Raw genomic sequence first — 27,918 nt, forward strand, 5'->3', positions numbered from 1 at the left:
GCGGCATTCCTGGGAGGCCGGCGCTCTGACGTGGACCCGGGGGCCGCGGGCGCGGCGGGGGGGGGCGCGGCCCGGGGGCTTCTTAAACCCCCCGCCCCGGCCCAGCCCGCACTTCCCCAGCACCGCTCCGCCCCCGGAGGGAGAGAGAGCGCGCCGCCGAGGAGCCGAGGAGGCCCGCCGAGACCCGCCAGCCCGGGCGCGAGAGAAGTTGAGAGCAGCGCAGCGCAGAGTTGCGAGCCCCGTCGTCGCGCCCCGACAGCGCCCCAAGAGCGCCCAGCCCAGCCAAGCCAGCCCGCGCCCCAGCCCCAGCATGATGAACAACAGCGGCTACTCGGAGCCCGCGGGCCTCGGCCTGGGCGACGAGGCGGACGACATGCCGTCCACGGAGAAGGACCTGGCGGAGGACGCGCCGTGGAAGAAGATCCAGCAGAACACGTTCACGCGCTGGTGCAACGAGCACCTCAAGTGCGTGGGCAAGCGCCTGACCGACCTGCAGCGAGACCTCAGCGACGGGCTGCGCCTCATCGCGCTGCTCGAGGTGCTCAGCCAGAAGCGCATGTATCGCAAGTTCCACCCGCGTCCCAACTTCCGCCAGATGAAGCTGGAGAACGTGTCCGTGGCCCTCGAGTTCCTCGAGCGCGAGCACATCAAGCTTGTGTCCATCGGTCAGTGCGGGCGGGGAGGGCGAGAGTGCCCCGGGGCTGGGCTGGCCCGTGGGGCAGGGGACACAGGTGCTCGATGGGCGCGGGGAGCTGAGAGAGGGCAGAGCGCGGCGCCCGGCGCAGGGAGAGGACCCTGGCCCGGCTCTCCCGCCCTCTGACGCAGGCCACGCGGGCGCTGCCTTCACACCCCGCTCAGGAGAGCCAGCATCCCGGAGGGGGCCGGGGGACCAGACCTTACTGTTCTTGAGTCCTCCAGCTTCAGCCTCCCCCTACCCACTCCCACCAACCCGCCTCTACTCGTTGTCCCCTTTGCTGCCATCGGGCAACCCAGCCCATGCTTGAGAGGACAGGGTCAGTGCCCGTTGGTGATTGCTGGGGGCATCTCCCCCCAAGACAAAGCAAATGGCTTCCCAGCCTCCCAGCACCTCCACAGGGGAGGAGCGTGCTGAAGGCAGGTCCCAACCACGGCCTGATCCAAGGGCTCTGAGTAGAGGGAGAGTTGGTGGCGGGGCAGGCATGTGCTCAGCAGCTGGGTTCAGGCCCGGGGGCCGGGGCAGGCAGCGCCCAGCCTCAGAAACCTAAAAAGGCACTGAGCGAGCGCAGGGAGCCTTAACCCCTGCCTGTCCTCCTCCCGCTTCAGCCTCCCGGGAGGGGGCTCCCGCTCGTCCGCGCCTGGCCCCAACCCACCCCCTAAGCCGGGATTGGCTGCAGCTAACGGTCCGGGCTGAGGGGAGGGAGGGGAAGCCTGTAGAAGGGAGGAAGTCATTGAGTGTAACCAGATTTGGAAGGTGTGTCAGTGTTGGGTGGGGGTGGGGAGGTACTCTAGGCTAGAGAGCCGAGGAGCAGAGGGTGGGCTCCCAGTGGCGAGAGGCTGCCCCTCTCCTCACTGCCCTGCAGTCGTCTCTGCAGGCTGGGGGCTTGGGGAAGACCCCCTACCCGTCTGCTGAGCTCCTAAGAGTCCTGCTGTGATTTACCAGAGAGGCCTTTCGGGGGATGCACCCTAGGGCCACAGGAGAGGAGTTTCACATGGGGTCAGGTGCCTCCCCCACTAGGCTGCCCCAGAAACTTCTCCAGATAATTGAATGTCTGTCCACCCCCACTCTCCCCCAGGGCATCGCTAGGCCTCCTGAATTAGCAGCTGAGGTCAGTCCAGGGCCCTTTGCCCTGTCCAGTCCCCTCTCTGGGCCTTACCTCCTCCTGCTCCAGTACTGCCCCCCCACCCCACCCTCTCTGGCCTGGAAATAGCCCTGCCTCCGTGACACAGCAGATGTCTCTGAGCTTTCCAGAAGGACAAGCCTGAGGACAGGGGATGGGGGAGGGGGCCCTGGTATGTGTAGTGGGGCAGAGGGCTCTGAGTGGGAGTGTGTGTGTGTGTGTGTGTGTGTGTGTGGAGGGGGGGTCAGACACAGTCAGCCCTGGGGCTGTCATCCCCCTGCACGCTTGGATTTGACAGACAGGACTGACTGTCCCAGGTGGGGTCTCCAAGGGGAGAGCCAGGGCCTCACCAAGACTTTATAGGAAACTACTCAGCCTTCCCCTCCCCTCCCGGCTGTGGGGGCACTCAGCCCCTCTCCAGGCCTCATCCTTCCTGCACGCACCTCTCCCCTCCCCCATGGCGGTGCCTGGCTCCAGCCCCTTGGCTCAACTGTGGAGGGGCCGGCTCAGAGTAGCGGGGGAAGAAGCAAAAGCTGGTTTAGGGGCGGGAGGGAAGCTCCTCGGTTCCCGCTGAGAGGAAGGGGAGCCATTCCCCATTTGGGCCAAGTGGCTCACTCGCGCTGATGAGATAAGCTGTCAGCAATTCAGCTGCTGGGCCGAGGCTGAGGCTGGAGGGGAGGGGGCACAGGCGGCAGGGGCTGCCTGACCCTGACAACATGTAAAGGGGTTCCTCGCCAGAAGCAGCATCCTGCTTCCTCTAGTTCCCTCTGTCCCACTTGAGGTGGGAAGGGGCTGCTTAGGGGGCCTCCTCTGGGTATTGTCTCTGGACTGAAACTGAGCATCTGGGCACTTGGGAGGGGGGTCGGAAAGACTCCCCACTTCCATATCTAGGAGTAGAGTAGAAGCTGAGAAGTCCACCTGAAGGAGAGGGTACTCAGCCTGGGCTGAGGAGCTGCGTGCCCTTCTTACCCCTCTATCCCTGTCCCGGCCCCTACCACCCCCTCAGCCCCTCGGAACAAAGAGGCTTGTGAGGCAGCTCTGTCCCGCAGCTGTTCCCCAGTTGCTATTCCTTCTCCTTGAGCCAGCAGCCGAGGGAGGGGCTGGAGGGGGCAGCAGCTGTCCCGGCACCTCCCTCTCTTGGCCCTCTCTCCTCCCCCTCCACTTGAGGCCTGGGGTGGCCTCAGAGACTGGCTGTCGGCTCCTCCCACTCCTTTGGGGGTATCCCTAGGCAGACAGAGAAGTGGTGGCTCATGGGGTGTGAGAGAGGAAGCTGGGCTTGAGCTGACCTCCCCTCCTCTACCTACCCTCTGAGGCGGGTAAGGGAGAGGAAGGTCATTGCTACCAGAGTGGGACTCTGGGCCCGCCCCTCTCCTGCCCCTGGCTGCACCAGACCACTTGCTGTCTGGCCCAGGGCCAGTTGCCGGGGAGAGACCTCTCTCTGCAGCAAATATGAATGACCCCCCACCAGCCCTCCCACCTCCACCCCAGCAGCCTCAAGGCCTCCCGCCCAGGGATCTGGCTCCAGTTTTCAAGAAGCACTTCTGAGTGTGTGAGCACCAGCTTTGGAGGCTGTCAGGGTCGTGAGAGGCTGTGGGGCACCGGGTGTCAAGACTGTGTGAAAGTGTTGTGGCCCTGTGTGTTTGAGAGAGAAAGCACTGCACCGGGAGGCTGGGAGTGAGTGTGTCATGGAATCTGAAAGCTGCCAAACCATTGTGCTGCAGTGGAGCCAGGGGGAGAGGAGGAGGGCTGGGGAGCTGCTGGGGAAGGAAGGATGAATCAGTGAAAGTGGGTGGGGGGAGCCAAGGGGACCAGAGCCCAAGGCCAGAAGGACAGAAAGACTGAGATTTGCCCTCCTGGGGGCAGGTGGGGGTGGATGGGGGATTCTAGGGTTCCCCAACCCTCGGTCTCCTAATGCAGCCCATCCCCCAAGATCTAGAGCGGGCAGGAAAAGATGTGTAAGGCGGCCCCTCCAGCCCCACCCTTTCCCATCTCTCTGGCAACATCAGTAAACAAGGCCGAGTCTTCCATCCCCTCCCAGCCTCCTGAAAGCAGTGCTCCAGGAAGCTGATGGATTTAAGGCCTGCTTGTCCATTACAAATAAGCTGGTTTCCAAAGATCTATACTCTAGGCCACCCCCGGCTCCTGGATATTTCTTTCTGGCTGTTAAAGGGGAACTAGGCCCCCTAAATCTTAGGGAACTCGTTCTGGTCCATCGTATTCCTCAGAGGAGGGAATGGGCAGAGCCTCACCTCCTGAGACTTGAGTCCACGTGGGTGACATTTCTCCTGGCTCTTGTGAAATCCTGCTGGCCCCCAGCATTTGAAAACATGATTTTCAAGCCTTAACGGAGCATGCACCGTACCCCCATCCTCCTCCCAGAACTTTGTTCCAAAAGCCTTTTATGGCGTCCCGAGAAGAATTTGGCTGGAACCAGGTTGGTCCTACTCCTCTCCGACTTCAGTTTTTAAAATATTCATTCATTCCACCAGTATTTATTGAGACCCTACTAAGTTCTAGGCTCTGAGTCTAGAGAGAGAAAATCCAGTGTCTAGAGTGAAAGAAGCCAGACCAGAAAAGAGTGCATACTGTATGATTCTATTTATGTAAAAGTCTAGAAAACGCAAACTCATCTATGGTGACCGAGCGCAGATCAGTTGTTGCCTGGGAAGGGGGGACAAGCAGAAGTGGAGGAGGGATCACCAAGGGGTACACACAAGAAAACTTAGGGGACGGATAGATAGGTTTATTATCTTGACTTGTGGCGATGGCTTTATGGGTATTTGCATATGGTCCACGCCTATCCAGTTGTACTCTCTAATACGCGCAGTTCGTGGTATGTCAAGCATACCTCAAAAAAACTGCTGAAAAATGAAACAAAACAGTGTCTCCCCCCAAGAGGCTTCCAATCCTAGATAATTGCATGGATGCCTACAGCCCAATAGGAGGGATAGGAAGCCCCCTTGAGTGTTGTGACAGAGGTGCAAGTACCCGCTACAGGAGCACAATGGGAAGCAGCCTCACTCCAGGGTTCATAAAAGAGGTGGCCTCTGGGCTGGGCCTTGCAGGAGGGAGAGAATTTGGGAGGAAGAGAAGCAGGTGGGTTCCAGAGGTAGGAGGCCTGACCCCAGCTCTCTAGCAGCTGCCTCAGGAACTGGGGAGGGGAGGGAGGGGGCTGTGGGGGCAGAGGGGTCTGGGCAGCAGAGCGTGGGGTCCCCCTGAGCCCAGTTTGTTCCCTCTGCTCTGCAGACAGCAAGGCCATCGTGGATGGGAACCTGAAGCTGATCCTGGGGCTGATCTGGACGTTGATCCTGCACTACTCCATCTCCATGCCCATGTGGGAAGATGAGGATGATGAAGATGCCCGCAAACAGACGCCCAAGCAGCGTCTGCTTGGCTGGATCCAGAACAAGGTGCCCCAGCTGCCCATCACTAACTTCAACCGCGACTGGCAGGATGGCAAAGCTCTGGGTGCCCTGGTGGACAACTGTGCCCCTGGTGAGTGGGCTAGCAGGCCTGCCATGGAGCCCTTGGCCTGGAAAGGAGAGCTGGGATGAGCTGGTGGTACTGAGGCCTGTGGTTATCAGAATGCATATCTTAGGGCTAGGGGATGAGGACCACCTGTGGGGCTTGCCCCCTGCTCCAGCTGAGAATCACTGCTGGAGTCAGACCCTTCCTGTTGGGTATGCCAGATCCTGCAGTGGCGAGAAAAGGTTTAGAACCCCTTGTTTTACAAACAAAGACACTGAGATCCAGAGAGGGCCAGGGACTTGTCCAAGACCACACAGCTTCCCTGGCAGAACTGAACCAGAGCCCAGGGCCTCGAATCCTTGCTCCATGAATTTCCTGTTTTGTCACATGGGTACCACTTCTGCTCAGCCAAGAGGAAGGAGATGCGGTGGGACTGGTAGCAAGAAGGCGAGGAGTTAGACCCTGAGAAGGCTCTTCTTTGTGAGACGCTGGGACAGCTTTGAGAAGGGGCTGAGGCCCAGGATGATGTGGCCTGAGGCTGGTGTGGCACTGCCCAGTGGCAGATGACCCAGTCCTGCCCTCTCTCAACATAGGTCCTGGCCTGGTCAGTGGGGCAGCTCAGGGCCCTAAGGAGACTGAGGCTTCGCAGGCTGGAGCCCGACCCTGTGACCCTCACCTCCTGAGAAGATAGGTCTTCCCCGCAGGGTGGGTCAGCTCTGCCTCTGGGGAGTCATGGCCCCTTGGGAGAGTCCTCCCTCAGCCCAGGGTCAGCTGGAGAGCAGGGGGTGGGAGGCGGGGGCGCCGCTGCCTGGGAAGCATTCCCGGCTGCTGAGCCATTGCCCGTAGCTGATGCGGCTGCCAGCAGTGAGCTCAGCTGTTCCGGCCAGTCATGGATTCCAGCCTTTGAGCCGGCCCCCTCCCCGCTATGGAGCATCGCCCCCTCCTCCAGCTCTGGCCTGGACCAAGCACCCCCTCACCCCTGCACCCCTCCGCAGGAGTGATCTGGGGCTGCCTCAGCATTACCTCTGTTAGGAGGGCTGGGTTCTGGGTGCCACAGAGGGGAGCCCATCCTCTCCTAACAGGCTCTTCGATCCTTACTTTCCCCAAGTGGGCAGTTAGGAAGGAGAGGGGGTCATGCCCTCAGGTGGATGTGGGAAGGGCTTAGAGATCTAGGACTTGAGGGCAGCTCTGAGGAGACCTCGGGGATGGGTCTGAGGCGTATGTGGCAGGGACTCTCACCTCCTCTCCTGCCCTCGAGGCAGCTGGAATGAGGCAGGAGGGGTCTGGGGGTGTCCTCACAGGGGTCTGGTGTCCAGGGTCTGTGCTGGGGCCTGGGCAGGCAGGAGGCCGGCTGGCAGGGCTGGTGCCAGGCTGCGTCAGCCAGGGCAGAAAGGCCTCATTGTTGGTGCTACGCAGGGCTGCCGTGCCTCTAAAGAGTGATGGGCATCCCAGCTGATGGGCCATAATATCAGGGGTCAGCAGGAACCTGGCTGGTTAGGGGCCTAGAGCTGCGTGGGAGGGGGTGTGACTCCACAGCCTGTGAGGGTGTTGGATGACAAATGCTCTGCATTCTGGCTGACTGCTTTCCTCTGATCATCGTCTCCCTCCACCGTCTCTCCAGGCCTCTGCCCTGACTGGGAGGCCTGGGATCCCAACCAGCCTGTGGAGAACGCCCGGGAGGCCATGCAGCAGGCGGACGACTGGCTCGGGGTGCCCCAGGTACCCTTGCTCTGGGGCAAATGGGTGCCCCAAGTGGGTGCTCGGGGTGGGTGGACAGTATAGGGGCTGGAGGGCCAAGGGTGGGGGTTGGGTCTATCAGGAACCTGGTCAGGATGTGAATGAGAACCAGAGTTGCCAGTTAAGGAGGGCACCTTGTAACTCTGTTCCTCCCTGTGGCAGGTGATTGCCCCCGAGGAGATTGTGGACCCCAATGTAGATGAGCATTCTGTCATGACCTACCTGTCCCAGTTCCCCAAGGCCAAGCTCAAACCTGGTGCCCCTGTTCGCTCCAAGCAGCTGAACCCCAAGAAGGCCATTGCCTATGGGCCTGGTATGTGTTGAGCCCCTGTCAGCCCTCCCCAGGCAGCTGGGCACATGCTGGGATAGATCTCCCTAAGTAATGTGGCTCTGCCTTCTGCCCCTCAGGCATTGAGCCCCAGGGCAACACCGTGCTGCAGCCTGCCCACTTCACCGTGCAGACGGTGGATGCCGGTGTGGGCGAGGTGCTGGTCTACATTGAGGATCCTGAGGGCCACACCGAGGAGGTATGGAGAGGCTGCTGGGGATAAGAGGGATTAGTGTGGGTTTGGAACCAGAGACCACAGGCCAACAAGAGGAATGGCCTGGAGATGGCTGCCAGAGCCACCTGCTATGCTAGAGACTGGGGGAGGCTTCACCACGGGGGCCGCCAGGCACTGTGGGGTCAAGAGTGGCTACAGCCACTGTGACTTCCAATCTTTTCCCTTCCCAATAGGCCAAGGTGGTTCCCAACAATGACAAGGACCGCACCTATGCTGTCTCCTACGTGCCTAAGGTTGCTGGGTTGCACAAGGTATCTGCCTACAGGTCCGCCCCTGGGCTACCCATTCCATTCACATCCTTGGCTCTGGCTGTGTGGACCCCTCTCTCAGCTGGCACTCTGCCCCGCCCCGGGGCACTAGCCACCCACCTCTCACCCTCCTTGGCTGTGCTCTGCCCCTTTACTCCCTCTCAGAATTGCTCTCCCCTAGAAGCTAACCTTTGACCCCTGACCCCCAGGTGACTGTGCTCTTTGCTGGCCAGAACATCGAACGCAGCCCCTTTGAGGTGAATGTGGGCATGGCCCTTGGGGATGCCAACAAGGTGTCAGCCCGTGGCCCTGGCCTGGAGCCTGTGGGCAATGTGGCCAACAAACCTACCTACTTTGACATCTACACTGCAGGTAAGGATGGGGCCCAGGGGGCTGTCAGGCAGGCAGCCCCTGACTGTGCATGGGCAGTGTGGATGGGAGACTCGGGCAGAGGTCCCAGCCAGAGGGTGGGTGGTCTCAGGGTGAGGGAGCCCCAAGCAGCTGTGTGTGTCCAGAGCAGGGGCTGATGTCCTTTGTCTGTGGTAGGGGCCGGCACTGGTGATGTTGCCGTGGTGATCGTGGACCCGCAGGGCCGGCGGGACACAGTGGAGGTGGCCCTGGAGGACAAGGGCGACAGCACGTTCCGCTGCACATACAGGCCTGTGATGGAGGGGCCCCACACAGTGCATGTGGCCTTCGCTGGTGCCCCCATCACCCGCAGTCCTTTCCCCGTCCATGTGGCAGAAGGTAAAGGATCTTCACCCATCCTCACAATCACCCTCGCCGAGGCCAGGACGCAGAGAGAATTGTCACCAATTCCGGGTCTGAGGATTTATGGGAAACAAAGCACTAAATTCAGGGGCAGATGGGGAGCCAGCTGAAGGTTTAAAACAGGCAGAAGGAACAGCTAGAGGGTGGGGCTCTGGAGAGATGTCCTGGTCGTCTCTCCTCCCCCTACCCCCTGAGAAGGGTCAGGAGACCACAGTGAAGGATACTAGACAGGTGCCACCTTGGAAGGGTTGAGGGGGAAGCAACAGGGCCACACGGGTTGGGGTGTATATGGTGAGCACTCATATGCCAGACCCTCAGGTGGTGACTCCCCCGACTTGGTTCTCTCCCTGCCACTCAGAGCCCTTGCCACCGCTCGCCCCTTCCGTGCCCATCGTCCACCAGGCCAAGAGAGTGGTGCCACGTTAGTACTCTCCAGCGAAGGCGGGGCCAGGCATGGCCATAGCTGACTGGCCTCACCTGTGCTGTGTGGCATGGCCCAGGTGGTGTGGAATCGTTCCCCCTTCCGTGGCATTCTGTGACAGGCCCCAGGTTCCACGCCATTGTCTGTGTTCATTGCAGATCCAGTTTCTTTGCCACTTGCCTGATGATTTATGTGATGAGGTCTAGGTTCCGTGCCATTGCCTGTGTCCCGTTGTGGGCCTGGATTACGTGTCATCGCCTGTTTTGTGGCACTCCATGGGTTCCATGCCATTTTATGTGTTCCGTGGCAGGCTGAGATCACTGTTCTTTGGCCTGCGTTCAGTAGCAAGGTCTGGGTTCATTGCCACTGGCGGTGTTCTGTGGCGGTGTTCTGTGGCAGGTGTTCTGTGGCAGGCTGATTTCCATGCATTGCCTGTGATCTGTGGCAGGCTTCATGTTATATGGACTATCTCTGGTTCCATGGCGTTGCTGAGTGTTTTGTGGCATGACTTACTTCCTAAAGCTGCTATGGGGGCTCTGAGAAGGCTCAAATGGCTCTAGGTGGATGGCCTTGGGGTGGGTGAAGGGGCTTTCCCTCTCTTCACTCCACTCTCTGCCCAGGCTCTGCCATGCCTTTGTCCCAAGCAAGAGTGACTCTGAGAAGCCAAGCAGGAAAGGTTTCTTGTGACCAGCCTGATTGAGGGGGGCTGTGGCCAGCTCCCTGCCCAGCATGGCTCCCAGCAGCCCTAGTTTTGTTGGGGACACCAAGGAGCACATGGGAGGGTTGCATGAGACTGTGGCCTGTGCCTGTGAGGGGGTCAGGAAGACTGTGCATAGTGAAGTGGTGAGGGGCTGAGGCTCTGTCCAGGGCCGCTCAGTACCCCCAACCTCCCCTCTCCTCTTCCCCCCAGCCTGTAACCCCAATGCCTGCCGCGCCTCTGGGCGGGGCCTGCAGCCCAAGGGTGTGCGGGTGAAAGAGGTGGCTGACTTCAAGGTGTTCACCAAGGGCGCTGGCAGCGGAGAGCTCAAGGTCACAGTCAAGGGGCCAAGTGAGTGCCAGGGCCCAGGGCCAGTGGTGGGGATCAGGGAACAGGGAGGGAATTTGGCCAGTGGTTCTGACTCCCTCAGGGCAGTGACAGCTAGCACCACTCCCTGCTGGGGAGACTCCAAAGAGACACTGACCAGAAGTCCCCTGGGACCTCAGGCACATTATCTCTTCTCTGCCTCAGTTTCTCAGTCTGTAAGCTGGGAATGACCCTCTCTGCCCTACATGCTATACTGGGCTGCTATGCACAGGGATGACGTGTGGTCCCTGCCCACCAGCAGCACTGCCCTCAGGCTAGGCCTGGATCCCAAGGGTTCCCTGAGGGGGTTGAGGAGCTGGGACTTGCAGACCTTTGATCCCCCTACTTCCCACATCTCCTCAGAGGGCACAGAGGAGCTGGTGAAGGTGCGAGAGGCTGGGGACGGTGTGTTCGAGTGTGAGTACTACCCTGTGGTGCCTGGGAAGTATGTGGTGACCATCACGTGGGGCGGCTATGCCATCCCCCGCAGGTAAGCATCACGCTCCCCGCATGCCTTCCTGTCTGGGCCCTCACAGGGTGGGAGGTGGGAGAGGGGCTACCTGGGACTCTGAGGGAAGAGAGGAGGGGTCCCTCTGGCAGGGGCACACCAACAGTACTGACATCAGCTCCCTCTTTGCCCAGTCCCTTTGAGGTACAGGTGAGCCCAGAGGCAGGAGCGCAGAAGGTACGGGCCTGGGGGCCTGGTTTGGAAACTGGCCAGGTGGGCAAGTCAGCTGACTTTGTGGTGGAGGCCATTGGCACGGAGGTGGGGACACTGGGTAAGTGGCCGGGTGGCAGCAGGTGGGAATGCTGGGGAGTGGTGTGATGGAGGGACACTGGGGAGTGACTAGGGGACAAGAGGCAGGAATGCTAGGGAGTGTCCAGATGAGACAGGGAGATGGTACATGGGGACACCTGGGGTGGGGTGTTGTGGGAGTGATGGGGGACCTATCTGAATGTCCAGGCTGCCTCTTGTGCCCTCTCACCCTCCCCACCTTGCACCTAGGCTTCTCCATTGAGGGGCCTTCACAGGCCAAGATCGAGTGTGATGACAAGGGGGATGGCTCCTGCGATGTACGGTACTGGCCCACTGAGCCCGGGGAGTACGCCGTGCATGTCATCTGCGATGATGAGGACATCCGAGACTCGCCCTTCATTGCCCACATCCAGCCAGCCCCACCTGACTGCTTCCCGGACAAGGTGTGGTCCCGGCTCCTGCACACTATCCGGGATGGGGTGAGCAGCGCCTCCTCCAGTCCCCAACCCAGCCCTCCTCTCTTGCTCCTGCACAGGTGAAGGCCTTTGGGCCTGGCCTGGAGCCCACTGGCTGCATCGTGGACAAGCCTGCGGAGTTCACCATTGATGCCTCTGCAGCTGGCAAGGGAGACCTGAAGCTCTATGCCCAGGTGGGGCATTGCCTAATCCCACTGCCCCTCACTGCCCTAGGCAGGGACCCTGAGAGGGTGGGGGTAGATTAGAAGAGGGGCCTCTGGGCATCATAAAACTGATTCTTGTGGGTCCATAAGAACTATGGAAAACTTGAAATTTTGTTTTCTTACTGATAATAATCTTAAAAACATATTTTACCAAAAACGTATTTTTATACTAATAATTTGTAGTTAAAAGATGGTTTGATTGAATAAGACATTGGATTCCCAGGTCAGTTTCTCAGACTGGCGTCCCTTGATCCCTAGAGGTTAATGAACATATTCTTGGGTCCAAAAGTATCTAATTCTTTAAAAGCTTCATCATTCAATTTGAGGAAGATTGATTTAGCCCAGCCTCCCCCCTGCCAACATATTTCAGAGACCTAGGCTGGGAGACCAGGCCATGCAGACGGCCTAGAGCCCTGTCTCCTGGCTCCCAGGGTGCGCCCTGGCCACCAGAACGCAGAGCACTAGGCTGTGTGGCCTGAGGTCTATGGCGGTTGGGGCGCTGGGTGTTGGCGGTGGGTAGGGAGGACAGCCCCAAGCCAGCAGAGGGCGTCGGTGCTCTGAGAAGGCCAGAGTGCTCTAAGTACCTTGCTCGGATGATGCCCACAGGACGCCGACGGCTGCCCTATCGACATCAACGTCTTCACCACTGGCAACGGCATCTTCCGCTGCTCCTACGTGCCCACCAAGCCCATTAAACACACCATCATCATCTCTTGGGGAGGTGTCAACGTGCCCAAGAGCCCCTTCCGGGTGCGTCCTCTGAACCCTGCCTGGTGCCCACTGCCCAGGGGTCCCAGAGGGAGGGTGAAGCCCTATGCAGGAGATGTCGGCTGTCGCTGGGCCCTGGTCACTGCTCCCCACCTCAAGGCCCCCACGAAGGAGCTAAGATTGATCCCATTAAGGCTGAGGCGCCTAGTGCTGGGGAAGAGGATGGGCTTTGAGGGAGGGGCACCATGCTGAGCATTGACCCCTTCCCACAGGTAAACGTGGGAGAGGGCAGTCACCCTGAGAAAGTGAAGGTGTACGGCCCTGGCGTGGAGAAGACGGGCCTCAAGGCCAACGAGCCCACCTATTTCACCGTGGACTGCAGCGAGGCGGGGCAAGGTGCACCAGCCAGGCGGGGGAGTAGGAGACGGGGCCTGGGGCGGGGTCTGGGTGGGTAGGGCTAGTACTCCTGGCAGAGCTGTTTCCTGGCAGAGCTCTAGTGGGACTGCTCAGGTGGGGCAGGTTGTTGAGCCCCCATCTCATGGCCTCCTGTCTGCCTACCCTCAGGCGATGTGAGCATTGGCATCAAGTGCGCCCCCGGCGTGGTGGGCCCCGCAGAGGCTGACATTGACTTTGACATCATCAAGAATGACAATGACACCTTCACAGTCAAGTACACACCCCCAGGGGCCGGCCGCTACACCATCATGGTGCTGTTTGCCAACCAGGTACCCTGCCCTCAGCTTTTGATACTCACTAGCGGCCTACACCTCCCAATTCTAAACCAGCAGCTTGAGATGCTGTCATCTGGGGACAATTCCACAGCCATTGACTGAGCACGTTCCTGTGTGTGGGGAGCATGCCTCAGAAGAAAAAAAAGGGGCTCTTTCAGAGACTGCCCTTGTCCACCATGACGAAGCCTTTTCTCCATGCAGGAGATCCCTGCCAGCCCCTTCCACATCAAGGTGGACCCATCCCATGATGCCAGCAAGGTCAAGGCTGAGGGCCCTGGGCTGAACCGCACAGGTAGGTGTCTGGGCAGGGGCTGGGCTGGGCTGGGGTTTGCGCTAGGTGGCTGCCAGGCCCTCACCACTGTCTCTGGGTGGGCTCCCCAGGTGTAGAAGTTGGGAAGCCCACTCACTTCACGGTGCTGACCAAGGGAGCTGGCAAGGCTAAGCTGGACGTGCACTTTGCCGGGGCCGGCAAGGGTGAGGCTGTGCGGGACTTTGAGATCATCGACAACCACGACTACTCCTATACCGTCAAGTACACCGCCGTCCAGCAGGTGGGCTCTGCCCCCTCCCATGCCCCTGCCTGTCCTGGCTGATGGGGGTCCTGGGTCTCCTTCCTCACATAGGGCCAGTTCTGGATCTTGGCCCCTTTCCTGCCTCCCATCCTCTCTGGCTGTGGATCTCTGAGCCTAGGTCCACACTGACCAAGGGCATGTTGCCAGGCTGTCTAAGCAACCTAGTTCTGACCTCCTGTTGAATCCATTAGGGCAACATGGCAGTGACAGTGACCTATGGTGGGGACCCCGTCCCCAAGAGTCCCTTTGTGGTGAATGTGGCACCTCCGCTGGACCTCAGCAAAGTCAAAGTTCAAGGCCTCAACAGTAGTAAGTGGGGCAAGAGCTGCCCTTGGAGTGAGGGGTGTTGGAGGAGGGGGTAGGCTGAAGCCTCTGCTCACGGTGTCCCTTGCCTCCTATGCAGAGGTGGCTGTGGGGCAAGAACAGGCATTCTCTGTGAACACACGAGGGGCTGGTGGTCAGGGCCAGCTGGATGTGCGGATGACCTCACCCTCCCGACGACCGATCCCCTGCAAGCTGGAGCCTGGGGGCGGAGCTGAAGCCCAGGCTGTGCGCTACATGCCTCCTGAGGAGGGTCCCTACAAGGTGGACATTACCTACGACGGCCACCCGGTACCTGGCAGCCCCTTCACTGTGGAGGGTGTCCTGCCCCCCGACCCCTCCAAGGTGAGGAGATAGAAGCTGATGGGAGCTGGGAGTTAGGGGCTTGTAGGGAAGATGGATGAGTCACAGGGGCAGAGGTCAGAGGGCCTTATGTCCTGGAGTGGGCACAGCCAAGGACCCAGGGCCAGGGCGATCCCCCACCCCAGGACCTCCTTTTGAGACAGCTTAGTTAGTAAGAACCTGGCCTTGGATCAGACCTGGGCTTGAATCCCAAGTCTACTAACTGGGACAAATTATTTAATCTCTCTGCTTCCGTTTCTGCACCTGGAATTGTTATAGGGCCTCAGTCTGTAGTAGCTGCTACAGTTGAAGATGCCTGGCTGGGTGGGGGGCCATGAAGGCCAAGCACGGGTGAGGCCAAGTGTAGGGAACTCACATACCTGCTCTTCCCTCTAGGTTTGTGCTTATGGCCCTGGTCTCAAGGGTGGGCTGGTAGGCAGCCCAGCGCCGTTCTCCATCGACACCAAGGGGGCTGGCACCGGTGGCCTGGGGCTGACTGTGGAGGGCCCCTGTGAGGCCAAGATCGAGTGCCAGGACAATGGTGATGGCTCATGTGCGGTCAGCTACCTGCCCACGGAGCCGGGCGAGTACACCATCAACATCCTGTTCGCCGAAGCCCACATCCCCGGCTCACCCTTCAAGGCTACCATCCGGCCCGTGTTCGACCCGAGCAAGGTGCGGGCCAGTGGGCCAGGCCTGGAGCGTGGCAAGGCTGGTGAGGCAGCCACCTTCACTGTGGACTGCTCGGAGGCGGGCGAGGCTGAGCTGACCATCGAGATCCTGTCAGACGCTGGCGTCAAGGCCGAGGTGCTGATCCACAACAATGCTGACGGCACCTACCACATCACCTACAGCCCCGCCTTCCCCGGCACCTACACTATTACCATCAAGTACGGTGGGCACCCCGTACCCAAATTCCCCACCCGCGTCCATGTGCAGCCCGCTATCGACACCAGTGGAGTCAAGGTCTCGGGGCCTGGTGTGGAGCCGCACGGTGAGTGAGAGAGGAGCCAGGAGCCCGTCAGGGAGCCAGGGGAGGCAGCAGAAGGGACGGAAGCAAGCCTGAGTGCTTAGCAGAGCACCATAGTCTGAAGGGAGGACTTGGGGACAGCCCTGGCGTCCTTAGGGCTCAGACACCCCAGAGAAGCAGCCAAGGGTGCAGGCGGGGCGTGGAGCTTTGTCTCTGCTCTTGTGACACAATTGCATCTGCCCATGGACATGTTTCTGGGGAGATTCTTAACTTTCATTAGCTTAAGGGGTCCCTGATCTGAGAAAGCTAAGAACCCTGCTCTAGGCAGTGCAGAGGGAAAGCTTTGGGGTAGGGGGTGACGAGAGCCAGGAGACAGCTCAGCTCCATTCAGTAAATGAGAGTGGATCACCTGCTGGGGGCCAGACCCTGGGTTAGGCATGAGGGTGGGCGAGGGACGTAAGACCCAGACTCACCCATGAGCGGCCCTCAGCCTGGTGGGGCAACTGACGTGAACAGAATGTCACCATATGGTGAAGCGAGCAAAGGCAGGGGCTGTGGGAGACAGGGCCTGGAGCTCACAGGGGTGCAGAGGGTGGCCTGGCTCACGCTAGGAAGCAGTCAGTGGAAAGGAAGAGCAGCCTTGGAGTCGGGGAGACGAAAAGAGGGGTGAGCAACTGTGTGAAGGTTGATCCCAGCCCATGCTGAGCTCTCTTCTCCTGGGACCCAGGTGTCCTGCGTGAGGTGACCACTGAGTTCACTGTGGATGCAAGATCCCTAACAGCCACAGGTGGGAACCATGTGACGGCTCGTGTGCTCAACCCCTCGGGTGCTAAGACGGACACCTACGTGACGGACAACGGGGATGGCACCTACCGAGTGCAATACACAGCCTATGAAGAGGGTGAGGGGCCGGCTGGGCGGGGATGGGGGATCTGATCACAGCATTCTCAGGGCAGGAGGGTGCTGGGGCCGCGCACACCCTGACTTTCCGTGTGGCCGGCTTCCAGGCGTACATTTGGTGGAGGTGCTGTATGATGACGTAGCTGTGCCCAAGAGTCCCTTCCGAGTGGGTGTGACCGAGGGCTGTGACCCCACGCGTGTTCGGGCCTATGGACCAGGCCTGGAGGGTGGCTTGGTCAACAAGGCCAACCGCTTCACTGTGGAGACCAGGTATCCTCCCACTTTCCTAACCTTGACCCTGACACTGTGGCCACCCCAATCCCAGCCGCTTGCTCTCCCCCTTTGTCCTTCTGTGTGTGCCTCATCCCCACCCCATCACCTCTCAAAGGTGACCCAGGAACAAACCTACCCTAGTGTCTCAGATCAGCCCCTGTGGCTCATCCCTCCTCAGCCACACCCTCATTGGCCTTCCCTCCTTCCCCTCAGCCCCGTTCAGCTGTTCCTCCATCCCCACTCACTTGTCGTAGTGGAGCTGATGGGTGTCGTCTTGCAGGGGAGCAGGCACTGGGGGCCTAGGCCTAGCCATCGAGGGCCCCTCGGAAGCCAAGATGTCCTGCAAAGACAACAAGGATGGCAGCTGCACCGTAGAGTACATCCCCTTCACCCCTGGAGACTATGACGTCAATATCACCTTTGGGGGGCGGCCCATCCCAGGTGTGCAGAGAGGGTGGGTGGGGGGCTCAGGGAGGGCAGCAGGATGCTCGCTCAGTGAGAGGGAAACTACAAGGAAGTGGGATATGGAAATTCATTCCTAGAACTGGATGGGTGCAAGTCCAGCCAGCGGGGGACGCATAGGAGGCACGTGTGGGTTCCGAGGCTGTGGCCAAGAGGCAGGGCAGTGGGTGCTCCGGTTCATTCCCAGAGGCCCAATGCTGGCCTCCTGGTCCTTTGCCTGGAGTGCCAGACTTCATGGGTTCGGTCACTCAGACACAGTCCAGGCCGCTCTCCCTGGCTCAGTGAGGACAGCCTCGTGCTTGCTCTCTCCGTCTACAAAGCAAAGAACTCCCCTGCTCTCCTGCTGGGCCAGGCTGCTGGGCAGGTCACAGCTTCAGTTATTGCGTAACTTGGGCCTGCTGAAATTGGATATTTTTCCCCCCTTAACTTTCCTAATTTCATACTGTCAAAAATGCATTCTTTTGAAAATATCCCATTTTTAACATTTTCTTAACTTAGGAAGGCCTTATTCCAGGGCTGTGGCTCAAATGAGATTTGCCCAGCCTCAGTCTGCAGCCAAGTTTATTTATCCTTGTTTATGTTTTGTTAGCAAGTTCCTAAACATTTGCACATGTTGGTCTGGCCTCCCTGGGGCATTCCAAAGTGGGGAAGGCCTCTTCTTCCTGGTTCCTCAGTGTCAGAGAGATCCTCTCAGGCAGGTGGGTAGGGGCTGATGTCCTTCTCCTTACAGGGAGCCCGTTCCGGGTGCCAGTGAAGGATGTGGTGGACCCCGGGAAAGTGAAATGCTCAGGACCAGGGCTGGGGGCCGGTGTCAGGGCCCGGGTACCCCAGACCTTCACGGTGGACTGCAGCCAGGCTGGCCGGGCCCCCCTGCAGGTGGCTGTGCTGGGCCCCACAGGTATGGGATAGCTGGGGCAGGGTGGAGGGAGGCGGGACAGGGTGCCAGGAGGCTCTGCTGACCCTGCTCCCCTTGCCCAGGTGTGGCTGAGCCTGTGGAGATACGTGACAATGGAGATGGCACCCATGCTGTCCACTACACCCCGGCCACTGATGGTCCATACACGGTAGCCGTCAAGTATGCCGACCAGGAAGTGCCACGCAGGTGAGGCCCAGCTTTGGGCTCCCATGCTGTGCTGAGCTCTAGGGCACTCCTACCCTGCTCATGTCTACGGGGAGGATTCCAGGCCCCAAATGAGATCGTTCCCCCACTCCGACCCCCTGGCCAACTGTCTATCCCTTCTGCCCCTAAAGCCCCTTCAAGATCAAGGTGCTTCCAGCCCATGATGCCAGCAAGGTGCGGGCCAGTGGCCCTGGCCTCAACGCCGCTGGCATCCCTGCCAGTCTGCCTGTGGAGTTCACCATCGATGCCCGGGATGCTGGTGAGGGCTTGCTTACCGTCCAGATCCTGGTGAGTCCATGTGCAGCCCACCTCCCACATCAGGCTCTGCCCACAGGCAGGGCTTGACCTCTGCTTCTCCCCTAGGACCCCGAGGGTAAGCCCAAGAAGGCCAACATCCGAGACAATGGGGATGGCACATACACCGTGTCCTACCTGCCAGACATGAGTGGCCGGTACACCATCACCATCAAGTACGGCGGTGACGAGATCCCCTACTCACCCTTCCGCATCCATGCCCTGCCCACTGGGGACGCCAGCAAGTGCCTCGTCACAGGTGGGCTCCCACCCCGCTTCCTCTGCCCCTGCTCACCATCCAGCAGCCCTCACAGCTCTTCCAGGTCCCTGGCCCAGTCCCCAGGGGACTGTTGGTCAGAAAGCCCTCCCCTCCCACCTCCCCTGCCCCCATCCCCACTCCTGAGCGCTGCATGGCCTCACACTCTTCTCTATTTCCAGTGTCCATTGGAGGCCATGGCCTGGGTGAGTGCCCTTTCTCTTCTTGCTGTGGGCTGAGATGGTGGGGGCAGCTGGGAATGGAGGGAAGCTGGGCACAGCCCCCACGGACCCCTGACCAGGCTCTTCCGTGTGGCAGGTGCCTGCCTAGGCCCCCGCATCCAGATCGGGGAGGAGACGGTGATCACAGTGGACGCCAAGGCAGCAGGCAAGGGGAAGGTAACATGCACAGTGTCCACGCCGGATGGGGCAGAGCTCGACGTGGACGTGGTTGAGAACCATGACGGTACCTTTGACATCTACTACACAGCGCCCGAGCCGGGCAAGTACGTCATCACCATCCGCTTTGGAGGCGAGCACATCCCCAACAGTCCCTTCCATGTGCTGGTAAGTTCCACGCTGCAGCCAGGCTAGAGGGTGGCTGGGGAGGTGGGCCCAGGCCCTCCTAGGGGCAGCAAAGAATCCTAGGACCTGTCCCTACATCTGGTGAATTCTGGGCCAACTGCTTGAGTCAAGCCCTTGCTTTCCGCACAGCCTCCCAGCCTGGGAGGTGAGCACAGCCCTCCTCTGGGCCCTCTGGCAGTTGGTCAGTTCTCTGGAGGAACTTGCCATGTTCCTCCCTGGCCCTCGGGCCCACTGTCCCCACACATCTCCCCCGTTGGCCCTGCAGGACGATGAAGCCCTCCAGAGGGTAAAGCACCCAAGATATCCATCCTGCCCTGTGGGTAGCCCAGGGTTGGGGGTCCCTGGGTCATTCTCTGAGTCAGCTTCCTGTCACTCAAGCTGGTGTGTACTGGCCTGCCACATCCTGTGCTCTCCCATGCCTTGCCTCCCAGGCGTGTGACCCCATGCCCCACGTGGAGGAGCCCTCTGACGTGTTGCAGCTGCACCGGCCCAGCGCCTACCCCACACACTGGGTACTGCTGCCACCCACCTGGGCGAGACCTCGTCCTGCTCCTCCTCTTCCTTCATTTCTTCCCCTAGCCCTCAGCAGCTAAGGCTGGGGCATGGTTTCGGGGCCATCTTGTGGAGGAGGTGGGGGACAGGCTGGGCAGATGAATCCTGAGCTGGCACAGCACCTCTTTTCTTGCAGCTGACACGCCTGTCTTGCCCTCTGATTTCACCATTAACCACCTTGTTCTTTTCTCACTTTCTCTGACTTCAGTCATGGCTCAGGCCAAGCTCCTCAGGCCTTCCCCAGCCAATGACTATTCCCTTTCACCTGTCACAGGCCACAGAGGAGCCAGTGGTGCCTGTGGAGCCAATGGAGTCTATGTTGAGGCCCTTCAACCTGGTCATCCCCTTCACCGTGCAGAAAGGGGAGCTCACAGGTACTGCCCTGGGGCCCTGAGGCATGAGGGCTCAGAGGGAGGACACCTTCTTCAAGGTCCAGCCCCTTGTCTTAGAGATGAAAACTGGGGCCCAGAGAGGGGAAACGAGCTACCCAAGGTCACACAGCAAGTTGGGCAGAGCTGGAACTCAGATTCAAGCCTTCTGTCTCCCAGTTCAGGGTTCTTTTCACTGCTCGAGGTGCCTAACCTCTGGGGTGGAAACAGAACCACACAGGACTGGGAGCCTGGGGCAGCAGGTGGGTTGAAGTAGGAGAAACCAGAGTCCCCCACATAACTGTGTCTGCTTGGCAGGGGAGGTACGGATGCCCTCTGGGAAAACTGCCCGGCCCAATATCACCGACAACAAGGATGGCACCATCACAGTGAGGTACGCGCCCACTGAGAAAGGCCTGCACCAGATGGGGATCAAGTATGATGGCAACCACATCCCTGGTGAGTCGGGTCTGGCTGGGCTGGGCTGGGCTGGGCTGAGCTGAGTTGAGCTGAGCTGAGTGGAGCCCATAGCAACTTCATTCTTGCCTTCCTTCTTTCAACAAACATTTATTGAGCGCCTGCTATGTGCAGACATCATGTGAGGCACTAGGGAGGCTGATAGACTTCCATTATGCAGACCCCTATGGCAGAGATGTAAGGCTCAGCAGGGAGGCTGCTGGAAGGTGCTGGGGGCCAAGTTGGGCTCAGGCAGCCCCAGTCCTCACTCTTGACCCAGCCCCCTTTCTCTGTCCACCCCGCAGGGAGCCCCCTGCAGTTCTATGTGGATGCCATCAACAGCCGCCATGTCAGTGCCTACGGGCCAGGCCTGAGCCATGGCATGGTCAACAAGCCGGCCACCTTCACCATTGTCACCAAGGATGCTGGGGAAGGTGAGAGAGCTGTAGGCAGGGCGCTGGGGTAGGGGCCAGCCAGGGGCAAGAGTGAGGGCAGGACCTCTGATCTCAGCCCCATCTCCACCTACAGGGGGTCTGTCACTGGCCGTGGAGGGCCCGTCCAAAGCAGAGATCACCTGCAAGGACAACAAGGATGGCACCTGCACGGTGTCCTACCTACCCACAGCGCCTGGAGACTACAGCATCATCGTGCGCTTTGATGACAAGCACATCCCGGGGAGCCCCTTCACAGCCAAGATCACAGGTGGGTGAATGTGTGGGCACATACAGCCTATGACACACTCCCCCAGCACACGACAAATGTATAAGCCCAGCATGTTCAAGTCACCCTGGAGCATTAGGGTAGGGGCCCTTCGAGATGGAAGGGACCATTTTTGGATAAAGATTGAGAACACTCTATCTCTCTAGCAGGTGAGACACAGCCAGCCACCCCCCATGCTTTGAAACACATCATCTCATTTGTCTTCAAAGTAATGCCTGCAAAGTTAGGGTATTGATTATCCTTTTTGATAGCTGAGGAAACCAGTAGGCCCAGGGAGGTAAGCAACTTGATCAGAGCCATACAGCCAGTAAGGGGTCTCTGTTGTCTGGTCCAATCTACTGTTTTGTTTCCAAGAAACTATGTGACTCAGGATTAAAAAACACAAATTAGGGATTTAACCCATTCAGGACTGAGGCATCCACAGGGCAGTTGGGGTGCTGGGCCTCTCCATAATCCTTGGCAGCTAACATGTGAATGAAGACTGTGCTCTCCCAGGCCTTGGGCCTCTCTGCCTGTGAGTGGTCCCCAGTCTGTTGAGTCCAGCAGGGTCTGCCAGGAGGTTTCCTGAGCCCCAGGAGGGTAGGGCCACCCTGGAGTCACAACTGCCCGGTACCCCATCTCCCCCACCAGGCGATGACTCGATGAGGACGTCACAGCTAAACGTGGGCACCTCCACGGATGTGTCACTGAAGATCACCGAGAGTGACCTGAGCCTGCTGACCGCCAGCATCCGTGCCCCCTCGGGCAACGAGGAGCCCTGCCTGCTGAAGCGCCTGCCCAACCGGCACATTGGTAAGTGTGGGGCCTCTGGAGGCCTGAGAGGAGCCCAAGGGATGCTCTGCCAGGCCCAGGGCTCTATGACTGATCCCCTCTCCTCCACAGGCATCTCCTTCACCCCCAAGGAAGTTGGGGAGCATGTGGTGAGCGTGCGCAAGAGTGGGAAGCACGTCACCAATAGCCCCTTCAAGATCCTGGTGGGGCCTTCTGAGATCGGGGACGCTAGCAAGGTGCGGGTCTGGGGCAAGGGCCTGTCCGAGGGACAAACCTTCCAGGTGGCGGAGTTCATCGTGGACACTCGTAATGCAGGTGCTTCTTGCCCCAGAGACCCCTCATTTCCGCTAATGCCTCCAGTGAGGACTTGTCCTTTCCTGCCCAGCAACCCCTTGGCCAAAGCCTCTGCCCTGAACGTCCTGGCCCAGTCTCTGTTGGGATTCACATTCTGGGGCCCATGTAGGGGAAAGTGAATGTCCTCGTGTCGGTTCTCTCACTTTCAAGAGAAAGCTCAGCTGTCCTGAGTTTCTGCCTCTCCCTGGCTCACTGGAACCCAAGAGGCCTACCTTAGGGAATTTTCCAGATTACCTATTCCTGGCCCTCTGGGCCAGTGCCTTGCTCACACCCTCTCCTCCTGCTGATCTATCTTTCGTTAGTGGTTACTATACACCTTGGGTGCCCATTCTGAACAGAGCCGCAGTTTGGGGAGGGGAGAGCAGAGTTGTAGTGGGTGGCAGGGACTGAGGGAAATGTGTCCCTTGTTTCCTGCCAGGTTATGGGGGCCTGGGGCTGAGTATTGAAGGCCCTAGCAAGGTGGACATCAACTGTGAGGACATGGAGGATGGCACATGCAAAGTCACCTACTGCCCCACTGAACCCGGCACCTACATCATCAACATCAAGTTTGCTGACAAGCATGTGCCAGGTAAGGCTCTGGGCTGTGGCTGGGCAGGGAGAGGTCTGGAGGCTGGAGGCGGGCAGTGTGAGATGCCTGACCGGCCCTTTCTCCCCCTACAGGAAGCCCCTTCACTGTGAAGGTTACCGGTGAGGGCCGCATGAAGGAAAGCATCACCCGGCGCAGGCAGGCACCTTCCATCGCCACCATTGGCAGCACCTGTGACCTCAACCTCAAGATCCCAGGTGTGAGCCAGGAGGAGCCTGGGCAGGGCAGGGCGTTGGGGAGGGCCTGTGGAGAGCCTGCCCCGAGGGGTCTCTGTCCTGCTTGCTCATTTTTCACCTCCCTCCTCTCCCTGGCTCCCTGTGTCCCACAGGGAACTGGTTCCAGATGGTGTCTGCCCAGGAGCGCCTGACACGCACCTTCACGCGCAGCAGCCACACGTACACCCGCACAGAGCGCACGGAGATCAGCAAGACCCGGGGCGGAGAAACCAAGCGTGAGGTGCGGGTGGAGGAGTCCACCCAGGTTGGCGGAGACCCCTTCCCCGCGGTCTTCGGGGACTTCCTGGGCCGCGAACGCCTGGGCTCCTTTGGCAGCATCTCTCGGCAGCAGGAGGGTGAGCAGGGCTGGGCTAGGGCCAGGGACCTCACAGGGAGGCTGGGCTGGGGAGAGTGCTGTCAGCCAGCCAGGGCTGGTCTGAGTGGAAGAGGCAGTTTTACTGAGGAGGGAGGGAAGGTCCAGGGCCGGGAGCAGTCCCAGTGTCACCCTGACAGTCCCCACCCCCTGCAGGTGAGGCCAGCTCTCAAGACATGACCGCACAGGTGACCAGCCCATCGGGCAAGACAGAAGCCGCAGAGATCGTCGAGGGGGAGGACAGTGCATACAGCGTGCGCTTTGTGCCCCAGGAGATGGGGCCCCATACTGTCACTGTCAAGTACCGTGGCCAGCACGTGCCCGGCAGCCCCTTTCAGTTCACTGTGGGGCCACTGGGTGAAGGTGGTGCCCACAAGGTGCGGGCTGGAGGCACAGGGCTGGAGCGAGGTGTGGCTGGCGTGCCAGGTGAGGGACAGGTAGTGAGGAGGGAGGGATGGGGGCAGGGCAGCTAGCAGGATGGGCAATGGTCCTGAAGAGCCACCTCTGCCCCACTTCCCTGTGTCCAGCTGAGTTCAGCATCTGGACCCGAGAAGCAGGTGCCGGGGGCCTGTCGATTGCTGTGGAGGGTCCCAGCAAGGCAGAGATTGCATTTGAGGACCGCAAAGACGGCTCCTGTGGGGTCTCCTATGTTGTCCAGGAACCAGGTGAGTGTCCACAATAGGGATGAGGGCTGGACCTGCCTGACCTTCCAGACTGGGTCTCTGCTCACCAACCAGGCAGGAGGTGGTTGGGGCTACAGAACTGACTCTTCACCCAGGCCTCTGCTCTTTCTCTGCCCCATCTTCCTCCACCCCACACCGCTGGGAATGCATGTCTGTCTCCAGAGCTGAGCCCTGACCCAAGGAGCCTGTCCTGGGATGAGGCTGGGGTAGGGGTGGTTCCCCCCTGCTGACCCTCATCCTGGGGCCTATGCTGACTGGCTTCCCCTCCCCAGGTGACTATGAGGTCTCCATCAAGTTCAATGATGAGCACATCCCAGACAGCCCCTTTGTGGTGCCTGTGGCCTCCCTCTCAGACGATGCTCGCCGCCTCACTGTCACCAGCCTCCAGGTGTGTGCCAGGGAGTGGGGCCCCTCTGCCACTCTGAGACATGGGCAGGAGTCAATAATGGTAGGCCCATGTAGGGCTGAGCAGTGATCTTGGAAGGGCCAGTGAGATGTCCCCGCTCCCTCACTGCTGTATAGCAGGGGGCTCCATGTCCCCTTCTAGGTGCCCCTCAGAGCAGTCTTACCAGCCTCAGGAGTCCCTGTGCCTCTCTCCCCATCCCACCCTAGAACTGAGCTCAATGCCCCATCCCCAGGTTCATCTTCACCTCCCCCAGTGCCTCCCCATCGGCCCACCTCCTCCATGGAGCGACCCCAGGCCAGTCCAGGCCACACTCCTTTTTCTTCCTCACAGCACCATCTTAGCACTGGCTTCTCTACCGTCAGGCTCGCTTTACAGTGTCTGGGTCTTACCTCCTCAGCCGGGAAAGGGCACATCATCTCTCAACCCCACTGTGCCCAGCACAGCCAGGTGGCCCCCCCTCCCAGCAGATGCATGCCGGGGCCATAACCCAGCCCCCGCCTCCCTCTGCAGCCTTGTTGAGAGCGTCCTAGAGCTGGGCTGGCGGCAGGAGCCACAGTGGGGGTGAGAGGTGGGAGCCTCCGGGCTGGGCATACAGTAAGAGCAGTGCCCAGTTGCAGAGGAGCGCGCCAGACCCTCCCAGGAGTCTGAGCACCCTCCATGGTCTGCGCAGGAGACGGGGCTCAAGGTGAACCAGCCAGCGTCCTTTGCGGTGCAGCTGAATGGTGCGCGGGGCGTGATCGATGCTAGGGTGCACACGCCCTCGGGTGCGGTGGAGGAGTGCTACGTCTCCGAGCTGGACAGTGGTGAGCTGGCCCTGCCCCTGCCCACCCCTGCCGTGCTTCTGGGAAGTGGAGGGGGGAAGACAAACTCACCCACCAACCCTCTGCCCCTCAGACAAGCACACCATCCGCTTCATCCCCCACGAGAATGGCGTCCACTCCATCGATGTCAAGTTCAACGGTGCCCACATCCCTGGCAGTCCCTTCAAGATCCGTGTTGGGGAGCAGAGCCAAGCTGGGGACCCAGGCTTGGTGTCAGCCTATGGTCCCGGGCTGGAGGGAGGCACTACAGGTGAGTGCTGGGGCTGGGGAGGGGTGAACAGTGGGTTGCTCAGCCTGCAGTCCTGTACTACTCTGCCCAGAGGTAGGGGTGGTACTCATGAGTCCTCACAGAGGCCTGCTCCGGGGAGCCTGGGGCCTGGCCCATCCCAGCTTTAGGCCCCAAGACCTTCCTTCCTACAGCCTTGCTACCTCTGGCCCCCAGGTGTATCATCAGAGTTCATTGTCAACACCCTGAACGCGGGCTCAGGGGCCTTGTCTGTCACCATCGATGGCCCCTCCAAGGTGCAGCTGGACTGTCGGGAATGTCCTGAGGGCCACGTGGTCACTTACACTCCCATGGCCCCTGGCAACTACCTCATCGCCATCAAGTATGGTGGCCCGCAGCACATCGTGGGCAGCCCCTTCAAGGCCAAAGTCACAGGTGAGTGCCCCAAGTGGGAGAAGGTCCCTCCAGTCCAGCCTGCAGCCCAGCCCATCCTGGATGGCTCCAGTGGCCATTCACATCCGGGTCACAGTCTGCCTCAAACATCATGGACAAGTTATCAGGAATAAGGTGGGCCTGGCTTTACGTAACACACCGTTCTGTGGAGTTGTGAAGAATTATTTTTAAAAACCAAATGTTTCCTCTTTATTTTTGTCCATCAGTTGATTAATCTGTCCCCTGCGGTGGCTCCCCAAGCTTTAGCTTAGCTTTCTGCCCTCCAGCCTCCCAGAAGACAGAGCTCAGTAAATATTTAGCAAGCTGTCCTTTTGGAAGCCGCATGAAGGATTAGTTGGATGCATGTTCCTTTCTAAAGCAAGACTCTTATCCTGTGGCTTGAGTTCCCAGACAAAGCCTGTGGGGCGAGGGATGGAGCCATCAGAGGCCCCAGACCTCAGGATAAGCCTGCCCTGGAGCCCGGAGCCCAAGCTCATTTGGAATAGGGTGCCTCTCCTAGGATGCCACAGCTGAGGAAGGGAACGTGGCCCGGGACCCTGAGTCCCACGGGAGTGTCAGTGCTGGCCAAGGGCCTGCTGCCTAGGGAAGGGCAGGCCTCTGACCCAGCTCATGGCCACTCCTCTCTGTCCCTCAGGTCCCCGGCTATCGGGAGGCCACAGCCTTCACGAAACATCCACGGTTCTGGTGGAGACTGTGACCAAGTCATCCTCAAGCCGGGGCTCCAGCTACAGCTCCATCCCCAAGTTCTCCTCGGATGCCAGCAAGGTGGTGACGCGGGGCCCCGGGCTGTCCCAGGCCTTTGTGGGCCAGAAGAACTCCTTCACCGTGGACTGCAGCAAAGCAGGCATGCTGAGGGGGAGAGGGGCAGCCTCCCAGGGTGGGCAAGTGTGCAAGAACATGGGGGTGGGGTAGGGACTGGCGGGGGCCCAGGGCCCCTGGTGTGAGCCTGTCTCTCACTGCCGCCCCCTCCAGGCACCAACATGATGATGGTGGGTGTGCACGGGCCCAAGACCCCCTGTGAGGAGGTGTATGTGAAGCACATGGGGAACCGGGTGTACAACGTCACCTACACCGTCAAGGAGAAAGGAGACTACATCCTCATCGTCAAGTGGGGCGACGAAAGTGTCCCCGGAAGCCCCTTCAAAGTCAATGTGCCCTGAATCCCAGAAGTGCCTCCCCCAGCCTTGATCCCCACCTCTGGCCAAACACACTCACACACACACACAAATGTGCCACACCCAGATGCACACTTGCAGAATCAGTTACCACAAACACCTGCCTTGGGGTGTGAAATGAAGGCACAGCCTCCCCACCCTGCTGTGCCCCCCGGGGGCGGAGGGCCTTGTCTGTCTCAGGGCAGTGTGCCTCCCCTCAAATGTGATGTGAGGGTGGCCGGGGGGTTAGGGGGGCCAGGGAAGCCCTGAGTTTTCTGATGGGCTGAGGCCAGTGGGGGAGCACATGTGTGGGGGCGTCTGTGTGTGTGAGAGAGGTTACCCTCAAACCGCACCGCCGGCCATACTCCTTGCCGCTGAGGACTGTGTCTGGCCCCTCTGTGGCCACAACCCCAGAGTGTTAAGGACTTGGAAAAGCAAGCACAATCAGAGAAGAAAACAGACCCAGAACCAGTGGCAGCATCGGCACGTGGCCCAGCCGGGGGTGATTTATCCTCCGCCCCAGCTAGGCTCCTGGGGGACTGACTTCTCTTTTTTTATGGTTGCACAGCTCTGCCCCACTGGGGGCCTTTTTTACACACTGCGAGGCCCAGCTTTCTGGGGGGACTTTTGCACATGTCATGCGACTCAGCTGGGAGCCACTTAGGTGGAAAACTCCAAATAAAGTGCGGCCTGTCGCAGAGGCTTGGCTGTTCCTTTGCG

General features: G+C 59.9%; 1 protein-coding gene across 8 annotated transcripts; it reads left to right on the top strand.

The window, feature by feature from the left end:
• Nucleotides 1-35: 35 nt before the first annotated feature.
• FLNC (filamin C) lies at nucleotides 36-27,896 on the top strand. Of its 8 annotated transcripts, XM_070617643.1 has the most exons (49): nucleotides 91-665; nucleotides 5,064-5,312; nucleotides 6,907-7,004; nucleotides 7,185-7,335; nucleotides 7,431-7,549; nucleotides 7,759-7,836; nucleotides 8,043-8,205; nucleotides 8,380-8,580; nucleotides 8,963-9,025; nucleotides 9,936-10,073; nucleotides 10,452-10,578; nucleotides 10,731-10,867; nucleotides 11,095-11,288; nucleotides 11,381-11,494; nucleotides 12,131-12,274; nucleotides 12,505-12,628; nucleotides 12,797-12,957; nucleotides 13,165-13,255; nucleotides 13,345-13,514; nucleotides 13,727-13,844; nucleotides 13,939-14,201; nucleotides 14,595-15,192; nucleotides 15,896-16,069; nucleotides 16,176-16,338; nucleotides 16,622-16,782; nucleotides 17,534-17,701; nucleotides 17,782-17,905; nucleotides 18,055-18,211; nucleotides 18,287-18,476; nucleotides 18,656-18,679; nucleotides 18,792-19,039; nucleotides 19,489-19,569; nucleotides 19,884-19,983; nucleotides 20,296-20,436; nucleotides 20,739-20,867; nucleotides 20,962-21,135; nucleotides 21,784-21,945; nucleotides 22,036-22,239; nucleotides 22,697-22,849; nucleotides 22,942-23,064; nucleotides 23,196-23,438; nucleotides 23,612-23,881; nucleotides 23,983-24,120; nucleotides 24,411-24,526; nucleotides 25,215-25,347; nucleotides 25,439-25,615; nucleotides 25,808-26,026; nucleotides 26,679-26,888; nucleotides 27,017-27,896. In XM_070617643.1, exons 1-49 carry the CDS (start codon nucleotides 311-313, stop codon nucleotides 27,202-27,204), a joined length of 8,226 nt encoding a protein of 2,741 aa, XP_070473744.1. In that variant the 5' UTR covers nucleotides 91-310; the 3' UTR covers nucleotides 27,205-27,896. The 8 variants fall into 8 exon arrangements, with proteins under 8 accessions (XP_070473751.1, XP_070473744.1, XP_070473745.1 ...); XM_070617644.1 differs by lacking the exon at nucleotides 18,656-18,679; XM_070617646.1 differs by lacking the exon at nucleotides 19,489-19,569 and having other exon boundaries at nucleotides 92-665.
• The last annotated feature ends 22 nt before the right edge of the window (nucleotides 27,897-27,918 follow it).

This window comes from Equus przewalskii, chromosome 4 (assembly GCF_037783145.1).
Source record: "Equus przewalskii isolate Varuska chromosome 4, EquPr2, whole genome shotgun sequence".
Lineage (NCBI taxonomy): Eukaryota > Metazoa > Chordata > Mammalia > Perissodactyla > Equidae > Equus > Equus przewalskii.

Excerpts from the sequence above, each read along its gene's own strand:
- FLNC (XM_070617643.1), top strand. The coding sequence starts at position 311 with ATGATGAACAACAGCGGCTACTCGGAGCCCGCGGGCCTCGGCCTGGGC. Across the intron at positions 13,845-13,938 it reads AGTTCAAGGCCTCAACAGTA|AGGTGGCTGTGGGGCAAGAA; the intron begins GTAAGTGGGGCA and ends CCTCCTATGCAG. Across the intron at positions 17,906-18,054 it reads GACCAGGAAGTGCCACGCAG|CCCCTTCAAGATCAAGGTGC; the intron begins GTGAGGCCCAGC and ends CTGCCCCTAAAG.